The 12,674-nt window shown below is 46.1% G+C and overlaps 2 protein-coding genes across 3 annotated transcripts; one reads left to right on the top strand and one right to left on the bottom strand.

Annotated features, from left to right (window-relative positions):
- Positions 1–14: 14 nt before the first annotated feature.
- On the top strand, positions 15–7,605 carry METTL18 (methyltransferase 18, RPL3 N3(tau)-histidine). The gene is made up of 2 exons (XM_075003135.1): positions 15–385; positions 1,579–7,605. Exon 2 carries the CDS (start codon positions 1,583–1,585, stop codon positions 2,696–2,698), a length of 1,116 nt encoding a protein of 371 aa, XP_074859236.1. The 5' UTR covers positions 15–385; positions 1,579–1,582; the 3' UTR covers positions 2,699–7,605.
- Positions 941–11,593, bottom strand: LOC142017834 (14 kDa phosphohistidine phosphatase-like). 2 transcript variants are annotated; one of them, XM_075003136.1, is made up of 4 exons: positions 11,386–11,593; positions 10,568–10,692; positions 9,586–9,720; positions 941–1,058 (listed from the first exon to the last, which is right to left on the bottom strand). In XM_075003136.1, the coding sequence occupies exons 1-3, from the start codon at positions 11,576–11,578 to the stop codon at positions 9,628–9,630; spliced, it is 411 nt and encodes a 136-aa protein (XP_074859237.1). In that variant the 5' UTR covers positions 11,579–11,593; the 3' UTR covers positions 941–1,058; positions 9,586–9,627. The 2 variants fall into 2 exon arrangements, with proteins under 2 accessions (XP_074859237.1, XP_074859238.1); XM_075003137.1 differs by lacking the exon at positions 941–1,058 and adding an exon at positions 7,939–8,080.
- Between the last annotated feature and the right edge of the window lie 1,081 nt (positions 11,594–12,674).

Genomic DNA, 12,674 nt, shown 5'->3' with positions numbered 1-12,674 from the left:
GCCGCGTGCGCTGGGTCGGGCGGCGGCGGCGACTGACCCCTCCCCTCAGCCTCAGCCAGCCTCAGCCAACGGCGGGGCGGGGCGGGGCGCGCGCTTCCGCCAGGGGGAGCCCCCGCACCAGGTGACTGACCCTTCCCCCAGCCAGCGCCGGGGGGGCGGCGGGACGCGGTGACCCCCCCCCCCGCAGTAAGCCACGGCCGGCGGGGCCCTGGAGTGGAGGTGTCCGGGCGCCGGGCCTGGTCTCCTCCCGCACCCAGCGCCTGGCGGGGCTCTCCGGTCTGCGGCTGCTTCGGGGCAAACGCCGCTGTGGTAGAGCCTTCGGGCTGCCCGGCCGGCGCACACTGCACGTGCTGAACCCTGCGCACAGGAGCCTGGGACGCCAAAGGTAAAGCACCTCTCCCCGCAGCGGGGCGGCTCGCGTGAGTCGGGTCTGCAGCATTAGCACAACGCGCCCGGGGAGAACTAGACGGGTTCCCGCCTGCGCGGCTGGATGTTGCTTTCACACTCGACGGGTATGAACGCGAGCCCCCGTCGCGTTTAAACCTGGGAGGGTGTGTTTATATTAGGGATTGTCTCATTTCTGGCGTGGTGTGAGGCTGATGGGATCATTTCCGTTTTAAAGTCAGGGCAAAATCAAAGGTACAAGACAGCAAACCCTCACATTTTCATGCGAGTCGACGGGGGAGATGGGAACCCAGGGCTCGCAGGAGCCAGAAAACTGACCAGCCTACCAGGCTGCAGCCCAGCTTCAAGTTGTGCTTAACTCACATTAAAGTTATGCACAACTTGAAGCTGCATATTTCAAGGGTTTACTCTAGTGAGCGAGACTCTGGTGTGCTAAAAAAGTACAAAAGAAACCCTGGAATAGCAATTCAAAACAGAGCTAGTAGAATGCAGAGCAGTAATCTTTAAATTTACAGACGAGAGGGAGACCACAGTGTGAAATTTGGAATAATCACATTTTATTGTCAGACAATCAAATTTGAAATTGTAGCTTCCTGTGGACAAGTAATTTATATCTTCTTGAACTTTGCTGGAGTATTTTGAAGGCAGAAAAGCTGTGATTAAAGCAGAAGATTAAATTACTCAAGAGACCAGACTTTATTCAGATCTGCCACTCACTTCTTATGTCACCTTTCACAAATCTCTTAGCTTTAGTTTTCTCCTCTTGGAAATGGAGATAATAATAAGTAGTAATTGCTTCCGTCAAAGTGCTGTTACAAGATGGCCTTAGATAACTAACTTATGTGCTTTTGATAAATACAAGTGTATTTATTTCTATTGCAATATAATTAGATGTGATATGACATATATTCTCTTTTTATACAATTTGACAGCTGAATGTGCAGAGAACATGAACATTTTACCTGCAAAGGAGAGGCTCTGTAGTGATTAATGTAAAAATGTTTGCAGAGAGCTTTTAACTGTAGCAGAGCAGACTTACAGCCAGGAAGCAAGTTTTTATCTGCACAAGCTGTAGAAGAAAACTCTTATTTATATTAGCAGTTTCATTGGATGAATGTCTGCCCACTTATAACTTTGGTTATAATCCATGGTTTATTTTTTCATACTTCATAGGAAAATGGCATTCCAATTTAACTTTTCTATTGAAGAGGATGAAGAAAATGAAGTTGAGATTTTTGGTGATACAATGTTACAGCTGGGCTCTATACAGGCATCTTTGAACCCAGAGAGATCTACAGAAGATAGCAAGGAATTTTTATCAACAGAAAAGGTTGCGTACACAGAGTCTCTGATTGTATCTGAAGCAACCCCCAGAACTGCTGATCCAGTAGCAAACTGTAACCCTGACAAAAGCCAGGTCCATGTTCTGCCCAAGAAACAAGCTTGTTTTAAAGTTGCCAAAGAGCATAATATTCCTGAAGATTTCAGGAAAGTGTTAGAAAATAAAGTTCTGGAAGTTGTACGGGGCCTTTACTATGTAAATATTTCTGTGGTGGAAATGACCCTTTCAGACAACTCCCATGAAGAAGACATAGTGTCTAAAAGTATTTCTTCTCATTCTGATCTTATTACGGGCATTTATGAAGGGGGACTTAAAATCTGGGAATGCACTTTTGATCTCATGGATTATTTGTCAGAGGCTGAAATACAGTTTGTCAACAAGACAGTCTTGGATCTTGGTTGTGGCGCTGGGCTGCTAGGAATTTTTGCATTAAAAGGAAATGCTGAAAAAGTCCATTTTCAAGACTACAACAGTACCGTGATCAGCGAAATAACCTTGCCTAATGTAGTGGCTAATTGTACTGGTGGTGATGGTGATGATGATGGTGATGGCAGAATCAGTGAACCTTCTTCAAAAAGACACAAGAAAGCAGACTTCAGACCAGCTCTAATTTACAAGTGCAGATTCTTTTCTGGAGAATGGACTGAGTTTAGCCAACTCATGTTAAGTGGCAGGAAACCCCTTTCAAAGTATGACCTTATTCTCACATCAGAGACCATCTACAATCCTGAATATTACAGTGCTTTGCATGATACAATTTTTAAACTACTGGATAAAAATGGCCGTGTGTATTTGGCTAGCAAAGCGCATTATTTTGGGGTGGGAGGCGGTGTCCATATCTTTGAGAAATTCATTGAAGAAAGGAATGTGTTCAGGAGTAGAACTGTCAAAGTTCATGATGAAGGACTGATGCGGTACATTATTGAAATGTCCTTTAAGAATTCCAGTTAATCCACTCATTCCCTGTTGAGCCTGACAGATATCTTAATAAAGACATGATTTATGGCCAGATGCCCCTCTGCCTTTTTATCTGCTGTAGGCCAAGTTGTTTTTATCTTCTTTGTGTGGGCCAGAGAAAAGGGTGAAGAATTCATTTTTATGAGATAATTGGGAAAAAACAAGTAAATATGTACATGTGACTTTGACCAAGCAAAGCACTCATAAATTCCTTCTCATAAAGCAGATACTACAGAGAAAGAAGCAGTGAAAAATTCTTCATCCATCTACTTCTGTGCTCCACAGGGAGGGACTACCTCTGCAGGCAAGAGAACTCAGCTTCCATGCCAAGTCAATTCTTGACTTGTTTTCTGTGGCTGGCCAACACGGGTTAATACCTTATAATTGTGGCAGTGACATTGGTCCACTAAGGATTGGAGTGGAACCACCAATTCATTTGAGGTAAACCACTAAAGTTTCAATCCCGAGACATCAATTGCTAGCAATTACCACTCATCTGGGCTTGTTAGAGTTGAAAAGCTCCGTCACATACCACTAATCCCAAGTATCTAAATTTCCATGATCCAGATACTCTTCAAAATCCACACATGGAATTTGGTGCCTTCTCAAAACAACAAATGTGGGGGGAGATGTTGTGTGAGGTTCTAAGGCCTTACAGTCATCTTGTGGTGGTTGTCATGTGGTAAGTCAGTGGTTTTCAGCCTGTAGCCTACAGACCCCTACAGGTCCATGGATTGTTTTAAAATTTCCAAAAATATCTGTACTTCCATTCAAAAGTTGCTATGGGTCCACAAATGAAAACGTATGAAAACCACTGGATAACTTAAATGCTACATCCAATCAATTCCAAAAAATTATGTGATGTTCAGGTATCAATGTGCAGAATCTTATGGATTTTAATTAAAACTAGAAGAGGAAAATGAGGACAGGAGACCCTGGCAGTCTGGTTACAAGACCCATCAGTTGTAATGAAGTCGTCAAATACCTACAGACCAAAGGCTGGCAAAGCCATGAACACCTGCTAGTCTAAAAGCATGCCCATCTCACCTTTTCCCTTCATCCCCATCCAGTTTAAAATGTTTACACCCTACAGGACTTATCTCCAGGCAGAAAGAAAATAAATAGGAACTGGAGGGCATACAGAATTTATGGCATGGCTAAAAGTTATTAGCAGTTAAAAGCTGTTCTTTGCTCTCCTTGCAGGTAGCTGGTTAGTAGTTGTTGCTATCGTTTTTCAATCAGAGCCTCAAAACAGTGGATATTGGTAGCTCTCACATGCTAACTTTGCTGTTGTCTCAGGGTCAAAAGCATCTAAGAGCAAACTGTTTTATCGTATCCTTCTGAATGGACCACTTTTCAGCACTGGAAGAGTTACATAATTCCCTTCACTCCTGTCCCCATAACTATTTAAGATGTCTGTAAGAGAAAAAATATTTATAAAAGAAAGCCAATAAGCCATTGCAACCTAGTTCTTCAATTTCTAATGCAATGCTCAGATACTTCAGTGCATTCAGTCTCTGATCTTGTGCCTTATGCCACACACATGGTATTATTAGTAGCCAATAAACATAGACCATAACCTCACACATTTTAAATGTCACTAGACATGCACTGTAATTTCCCCAAGTCCTTCTGATAATATACTTTTCTATCAAACTCACTGGGTTTTCTTCCGACTGTTCAACATGAACTCTCCTTTGCTTAATCTCCTCACTTTATTCTTAGCTATTGTGTCTCGGAATATCCTTGACGTTTTATGTTTCGGGTCTTTTAACACTTGATATTTGGAGTTTTTATTGGCACTATACCACAGACTCTAGAGGAAACTACAAAACGGGGAATTGACATAACATGACTAATTTATCCTTTGAGATCATGGTCCAAAAGCAAATAAAAGAGAATTATCCATTTAGTTCATTTGTATGAGATGAAACTAGCAAAAACAACTCTGGAGTTTCTGAATATTCCATTATGTTTTGTTCTCCCTGGTCCTACTCCTGCTAAAAGTCAGAAGCAACAGTCATGTACGTCAAGGGAGATGGATTTGACTTAGGATGTTAGCAGTTAACGGGTAAGCTTCATCCTGAATGAATGAGGTTTATCAATTACAGTTAACCATCCAACATGAACAGGGGGTTACTCCAGCACAAGTGGGTGCACTCCAGTGTGGCTGGAACAGCTCTTGTCTGCGATGGCACAAGCAGGAGGCAGCACTGGCTACTCTGGAGCACTGTGCACTGAGCACATGGTGCACTGTGAAATTAGGCTGCTAGAACCCAGCTGGATCGCCCCTGCCTGCAGTGTGCCTGGAGGCGGTGGGAACAGGGGCTACTTCAGCCTGGTTGGATCACCCCTCTCCACAGTGCAGCTGGGACTGCTGCGAATGGCGGCTGCTCCAGCCAAGCTAGAGGGCCCCTGCCCGCAGCGCTCCTGAGCCTGGTTGCTGCGATGGGCGGCTGCTCTAACTGCACTGGAGTGCCCCCTACCCATGGCAGCGCTATAGGCAAGGATCCCCAGCCAAGCCAGAGCAGCCCATCTGCTGTGGGGGGAGGGGGCCTCTGCAGCCCCCGCCCACCTTTAAAGGTTAACCAGTTAAACCTAGCGTTTAACCAGTTACCTCATTATATTGGATTTTACACCCCCAATTTGACTGTTGTTTTTGGAGGCTGGCAAATCTAACACTGGAAGATGTGCATCATTCTTCCCTTTCTGGGTAGGTCTATATAGCAAAAGCCATACAAGGCTTGGCATGTCTGAACTAGCTTGAATCCACCTAGCGCCTGTGAAGGGAGAAAATTTCTGAGGCAGGCCATGGTTTGTGCTGAAGATCCCCTATTCGATTCCTAAAGTCTGGAGTAGGCCTAGAATCTTATAATACAGAAGCCCAGTTAGTATGAGTGAAAAAGATCCCTTATTGCGCCTTCCCTCCCTCATCTCACTCAAGACCCAGAGAAGGTCATCCCAGCTGTGGCAGGACCTTGGAGTCTGAAGGGAGGGATAGCTGCCTTAGCAACCACATTCCAGAGAGGCCCTGCATACAAGAACCAGGTTATGGAGTTCTCAGCCATCCCAGACTGGTACTCAAAACAAACATTATTGCTTTATGCTTAATCCTCTAGATAAGAACCCCTGGATGTACCAGGGTGGAGGCGCCATCATTACTTTTATAGATGCATCATCCATCCTATCTGACATGAGTATGTTATTGTATACCTTTTGTTTCAATAACATGTAGGGAAAACCCCCTGTACAAGTGATAAGATGTGCTACAAGCTATGGGTGGGGATACTCGGTAACGTTTTTAGATTGGCTTATTGTGCTCATTTCATCCAGGCTTGGGGGACACCCATGTCAGAGTTTGCCCCTGCCCATCAATAATCTATATAATCAATTGTAACCTATTGTCTGGCAGTGATGACTGAGCCTAACACGTGAGGTGACACCCCACCAGCTGTGTGTAATAAACCCTCCTGCTTGCTTCATACACAGTGTCCAGACTTTGTTCCTACAAATGGGGGCTAATCCAGGATCCAAGCTTGTGAGCTGCATGGGAGCCAAAGACTGACGTCCAGGGAGAGGCGACTATGTTTACGTTACCACCCCACTAGGCCAGGATAGAAGTGTCTCTCCCTGCAGACACATCTTGGTTCCGCTTTTTCAAATTTACACCAGAAGGAACCTGGACACGTTTGAGCCAAGCACAGAGTTAGAAGTAGGGAAGGGATATCCATGAAAAGGGGGACAAGTATAAGAGGGGATGAATACTGTTTGAGCTAAGGGGTTTGTTACGGAGGGACTGGATAAGCCACCAAGGATCAATTGAGCCATACATTAAGCCCAGGACTGGCTGGGTACACAAGGCAGCAGGCAGTGTGAATTGGGGGTCCCACTTCCTCATTGCATGTAACATTGAAAGTCCTAGCAGAAGCCCCCTGACAGGCACGTTACATGTGCACTTTTGAATAGTACAAGTCCCATTAAGGCATACGTGGGTATTAAGACAGTGGTAAGCTGTATACAGAGGGGTGGGGAGGGGGGGGGACATACATTCCCAATTAAGAACAACAAGAAGTCCTGTGGCACCTTATAGACTAACACAAATTTTGGAGCATGAGCTTTTGTAAGCAAAGACCTGCTTTGTCAGATGCTAGGGCCTCTACAGTATGAGGTAAAAGCCAATTGGCTCTCAGCTAAGGCTGAAAGGAAACCCATTCTCTCTCTGTGTAAGTGGTCTAGGTGCTGCTGCAAAGGACACAACTACACCCCCGGTGTGTGGTTTATACTAGCTGGATTCAACCTAACCCATGAACAACCTTTGCTGCATAGGCACACCCTTAACAAAGAGTGACACTGCATCCCTCAACTCAACTTTCAGAGCTTTACAGCCCGACAGACTAGCTCAAAGTCATCTTTTCAAAATCTGAAACAAGGAGTCACTACTTTTATCCCCTTTTTCTGGCTAGGGAATGCAAGTAATCAGTGTTTCCATCACAACCCTCTACCTCTTCATTACTAGATTAGGTGCGAGAATCCAGAGGTTTCTTTCATACCCTTGTTCCCTTTATAGGTGCATGACACATCTCTATGCCATCTATTTCCTGTATGTGCCAACTTTGCTGAAAACTGTAGTCCAATGCTTCTTTCTCATCTGCCTATTCCCAGAACTCATCTCTGCTCCACCTTCACGCGTTGGAAGTGTGACTTATATGATTAGAAATCCGGTCGCACTTTGTCTTTCCAGTAAGTACGTACTGCAGGGAGACTTACAACAATTCTCTCAGGAAAGCAAATTTTAGAGAGACTTTGTTTTTGTTAGAGTTTCTTATCTGATCTTTCTATGAAGGGAGTGTTTGCTGATTACAGGAACAGATACCATCAATCAGTCCAACTTTGTGCAAAGGGACAGTGAGGCAGTAAAACAGCAACACTTATAGTTCTCTGTTGACAAGATTAAGACAAAAACAAAGGGAAAAATACATACAAGGAAGGCTCATCAGAAAACATTCTGTTTAGAATCAGTTCTCACCCTTTTTCCTCATTCTTGGGTTACTGGAAACATTGGCATGGAACCATGCTCTAAAATGGTAATTCTTGTAGGGAAGTCACAGCTGTTTGTATTATTGTGACCTCAACAAATTATTGTTGGTTAATTCACAAGTTCTAACTTTGTGCAGTCCACACTGGCATCACAGCCTCTCCGCTGAATTTGGCAGCTGGGGTAGCTTTTTATTGTGATGTGGACACATTTATAGTGGAAATGTAGCTGCAGCAATCATGCATGTCATAAAAGCTGCCAACCAGATATTGGAAAGTAAAAGGAACTTGAGGAAGAAACTTCTCCCTTGGATACCACAAGTAGGGGATGCATTAGGAATCCTAGCAGAGAAAATTAAAAAAATTACTGTATTTGTATTATTGATGTAATACTCGTAGGCAATACAAATAGTCTTCAGGGGATATTTTCAGAATGAAAGAATTGTGTTGACTGGTAATAGTATAAGGAGAGGCCTGGACTTAATAGGACCCACAGCCATCTTGTGTAGGGACTTAGCATCACTGATATTTAGTCAATTTCACAAAGTGAATTAACAATTTCACAGTTTATACCTATGGAAGGAGACAGCTCTGCACACTATTCCTCCAGCCTACAGGCATGAGGAGAGCCTGGAGGGGAGTTCCCAGTTATCTTGGTTGTTCTGTACCCCAAGCATTTATTTATTTATTTATTTTTAAATATATAAAGATGGAACAAACAGAACTACCTGCAGTATTCAGTTTGGGCCTAACAGGGGTTTATAGACTGGCATATTAGATGTACAGGTGGGATCATTTTTTCCAGTGTGCATATAATCACTTTACCTAGTTTCCCATTTTTGAGATTCCTTTTTTAACTCTGAGCAGTCAGGTTTGAACTTACCAAAAGGTATTGACAAGTTTTCACTGTTTCCTTCCTTTTCTGTATGATCTATGAAATGCGGAACAGCACAGCTTCCAGTACAACTCATTGCTAGATTCCACCATTTGTTCTACCTTTTGGGTCCTGTCTTTTAACTAGTGACTGATCCATGAGAAGACCTTTCCTCTTTTTTCCATGACTGGTGGCTTTGCTGCAGAGCCTTTGATGAAGGATCTTGTCAGATGGTTGGCTCAAAGAATTCTAGTACAGCGATGAGAATTTCCCTTTACAAACTTCATGTTGACTCTTCCTCAACATATGTTTAGCTTTGTGTCTAATAATGCAGTTCTTCACTCCAATGTGCCTAGTACTCTAGTTAGGCTTACAAGCCTGTAGTTGCCAGAATCACCTCTGGAATTTCTCAAACAACAGCATTACATTAGCTACTCTCAGTCATCAGGGGCTAAGACAGGGCAGTTAGTTCTACAATTTCATATTTGAATTCCTTCACAACTGGTGGGAGAATACCAGCTGGGCCTAATGCCTTAACATTGTTTAATTTATCAGTTTGTTCCAAACATCTTCTGAGGAACTGCCTCAGACTGAGGTAACAGAGATATGTCATGTGAAAAGGGGGCTCAGCAGTGGCAATGCACCTTAAATCCTCTTGAGTGAGAACAGATTTAAAGAATATATTTATGTGTTCTGCAACAGGCCTGGCCCAGTATTCCTTTAGCACCTGGACTAGGCAGTAGCCCTGTTGCCTGAGAGGCTGCTTGCTTCTAATGTATTTAGATTATTTTGCTGACTGTGTATATAGCTAATTACTCTTAAATCTTTCTTTTACTTTTATCCTATCCACATGTATGGTTATGTCTGTTTTCCTCAGTAGTGTTTCATTCCAATTTCTAAAGCACAGAGAACACACATTAAATCTAAGTGATTGTTTAAAACAGAATATAGGATTTTAATTCTAGATTAATACCTGGAGTGCAAACTGCTTTGTAATTCAAATTCCAGCATAGTTTCATTTCTTGTCATCTGACCAAGTGATTTCATAGTCTTGGTATACTTTTTTCAGTATTTCTACGGTCACTGCATGATCTGCTTTACCATATCCCTGCAAATAAGATACCAAAAGGTTATGAAAGGATGCAAAATAAGGCTGCAGGAGTATCTAGTTCCAGTTAGCACTGTATGGCAATGACAGGCAACCAAAAATAGCAAGTGATTGGCCCTCCTTCACCCCAGTGGGCTGCAGCAACCCACAGCCCATTGGGAATTCCACCTGCAGCCCCACAGACTCCCGGTCTTCCCCCTTCTCTGTGTGCTGCTTGGCTCCAATGCCCCACACTTCCTACCCCTCCCCTCCCAGCACTTTAATGGCACCACAAATTCACTGATTTTGCAGCTATTCTAACTTGGGACGGAGTAGGTATAAGCATGAACCAGCCGATTTGTGGTGCCCTGAAGTGCCGGGAGGGAGAGGGAGAAGGAAGTTTGTCCACCACTGCTTTATGGTCTTATGCTTCCCCACACGAGGACATGTAAATCAAGTTCTGCAGGCAACAAACTTGTAATATCAGGCTTTACTATGTATTTCAGACAATGACTTCCAGAATAGCAATCAGATGAAACAATTCTTGAGACTCATGTGACATGAGTTAGTCCATATGGAGTTATTTAATTTTCAAAACTGCATTGCACCCAGAAAACATTCCCATACACAAAAAAATCTGAATGAAAGCTGCAGGTCCAAGGCTATGATTTACATATTCATTTATTACCTTTCAAGAATGTCCCAGTTAAAATGTTTCAGAGTTAGAGGCTAGGAAATCAGAGCTAAGGCTGCACTGAACAAAGCATTAACTATTGCTTAGTAGTGAGCCATCACAGAGTTAAGAATTAGTATTTTTAAAATAGAACCCTAAAATGTTGTTTTTTGAAAGGAAACGTGTGGCACTTACCGTGGAGAGACCAAATACCCTCAATTTCTTGTTTTTGCTATTATGGTCAATCTTTCCTCCTCCAAGGCACTTGCATTCAAAGCCCAACTTTTCCATTTCAGGGTTTAGTTTTTCAAATATATGATCTGCAAAATGAAGACCGTTCAAACCATGAGCCAGATATAGGTTTCACTGAGCTATTACTTTTGGTTGTCCCTTGCCAACTACTTTTTCTAGTTTCCCTGGCAGAAAATGTTAAGTGAAGGAAAAGCCTTGTTACTAGGCCCTAGCCACAGAGCCCTGCAAATCCACCAATGTCTGATTTATATCCACAGGTATATCCACATCCGCCAGTGCGAATAGAGGTCTGCGGCTCATTCCTGTGGCTACCGATGCAGCGGCAGATGCAAATTTTGTATCTACCCTGCACGTTTGAACCAACGGGTTTTAACGCAGATTATCTGTGGCCCATTTTTGCGGATACCGATTTTGTATGCGGCCAGGGCTCTACCAAGCCAGCCCCAGAAGTGCCCTGACCTGAAGCCCTGTCCCTTACACGCAGAGTTCCCCACACCGGTTTGCAGGGCTCGCCAAGTCAGAGCTGCTCAGCCCTGCACCCTCCTGGCAGCAATGGACCAGGGCTGCACGGCGTGGGGGGGAGGAGCGCCCCGAAACCCCCTCTCCCCCGGGCCCGAGCACCCAAGGCAGCCCGGACAGAGCCGCTCCACGGGGGGGGGGGGGGGGGGGGAAGAGGGGGAGCATGGGCAGCCAGCCCCTCCCCCCAAGAAGGCGGCGGGGGGGGGCGCAGGGTCTCCCGCCGGCTCGCGCCACCGACTCACTGTGGAACTCGGCGGCCGCCGTGCCCCTGACGACGTCGCGGTGCTCGGCGCCCCCCGCGCGCTGCACCCGCACCAGGATGTACTTGAACGTGCCGTCCGGGTCGATCTCCACCGCCGGCACCGACTGCAGCCCCGCCGCCATGGTCCCCCCGCGGCGGGAGAACTGGCCGGCGGCCGTCGCAGCTCTGCGCATGCGCGGGAGGCGGGAGGGGGGGCCAAGGCGCTTGGTAAGACCGAGGGAGAGTGACGGGCAGTTGTGATGGTGTTTATGACGTAACTAGGAGAAGGCGGGGCCATGGCAGGAGGTGGTGTTGGCGGCTGGTAGAGGGCGGGGCTAAGAAGGGGCTTACTAGTTGGCCCGTGCCGCTAGGGGCGTGGCTGTGCTGGCCGTTACTGGCTCGTGCCCTTGGGGGGCTGGGGTATAACGGCCACAGGTTCCCCTGCCCCGTTGGTTGAGGGGTGGAAGGTATGTTGCACAGTCCAAGGCCTGAAGCCTTAATCGGGCACTGAGGCGATGCCTATGTGGGCAGCCCCCGGAGAGGGGTCACTGTCGACAGAGAAAGCGTGCCATTCCCTCGTCGATAAATCCCGTCCTCACAGAAAAGCGGCTTGCAATGGCGAGCGGCTCTGTCGACAGAGAGCGTCTACACGCACGGGCTACGCAAGGCAGGTGTTCATGGAGGGAAATCCCTTCCTGGCACACGGCCTCCATGTGGCCTTAAAGGGCACCCCCTTCCCCCAGCCCACACTCCGTGCCCATGCCGAGTCTCGTCTACCTCCTTCAGGGAAAGCTAAGCCATTGCAGGGCTTCTTGCTGTTTGTGAGAGACACTGCTCTTTCCAAATTGCTCTCTACCTTAGTGACCCCTCGCCCTTCCTGACACTGAAAGCCCCAGGACTGCACACACCCTCCCCACCCAACACCCCTCCCCCCGCCCAACATGTGGCAGAGCAGCCCTGGGGCATGCCCAGCACCATGGACCAGCTGCTGCTGGCCCTGCCACTGGCCATCATCAGCCTCTGTGACCGCATCTGGAGAGACGACCCCAAAAGACAGCCTGCAGAGCAGGCCCTCTGATGGCATAGTGTCCCCACTGCACTCACCCCCTCAGGTGACAAGGTGGATCTGGTGGCACCCACCAGCTCCGACTGGTGGGACCGGCTGGGTGACCAGCAATGGACATAGAATTTTAGGACGCACAAGGATACGTTCCTGGAACTGCACAACTGGCTTGTCCCTGCCTAAAACGTCACAACACCAACATGCGGCCAGCCATCCCTATGGAGAAG

The sequence above is a fragment of the Carettochelys insculpta genome, chromosome 9 (genome assembly GCF_033958435.1).
Source record: "Carettochelys insculpta isolate YL-2023 chromosome 9, ASM3395843v1, whole genome shotgun sequence".
Taxonomy (NCBI): domain Eukaryota; kingdom Metazoa; phylum Chordata; order Testudines; family Carettochelyidae; genus Carettochelys; species Carettochelys insculpta.
Note: the sequence above shows the minus strand (reverse complement) of the source record. Positions and strands in the feature narration are given on the sequence as shown.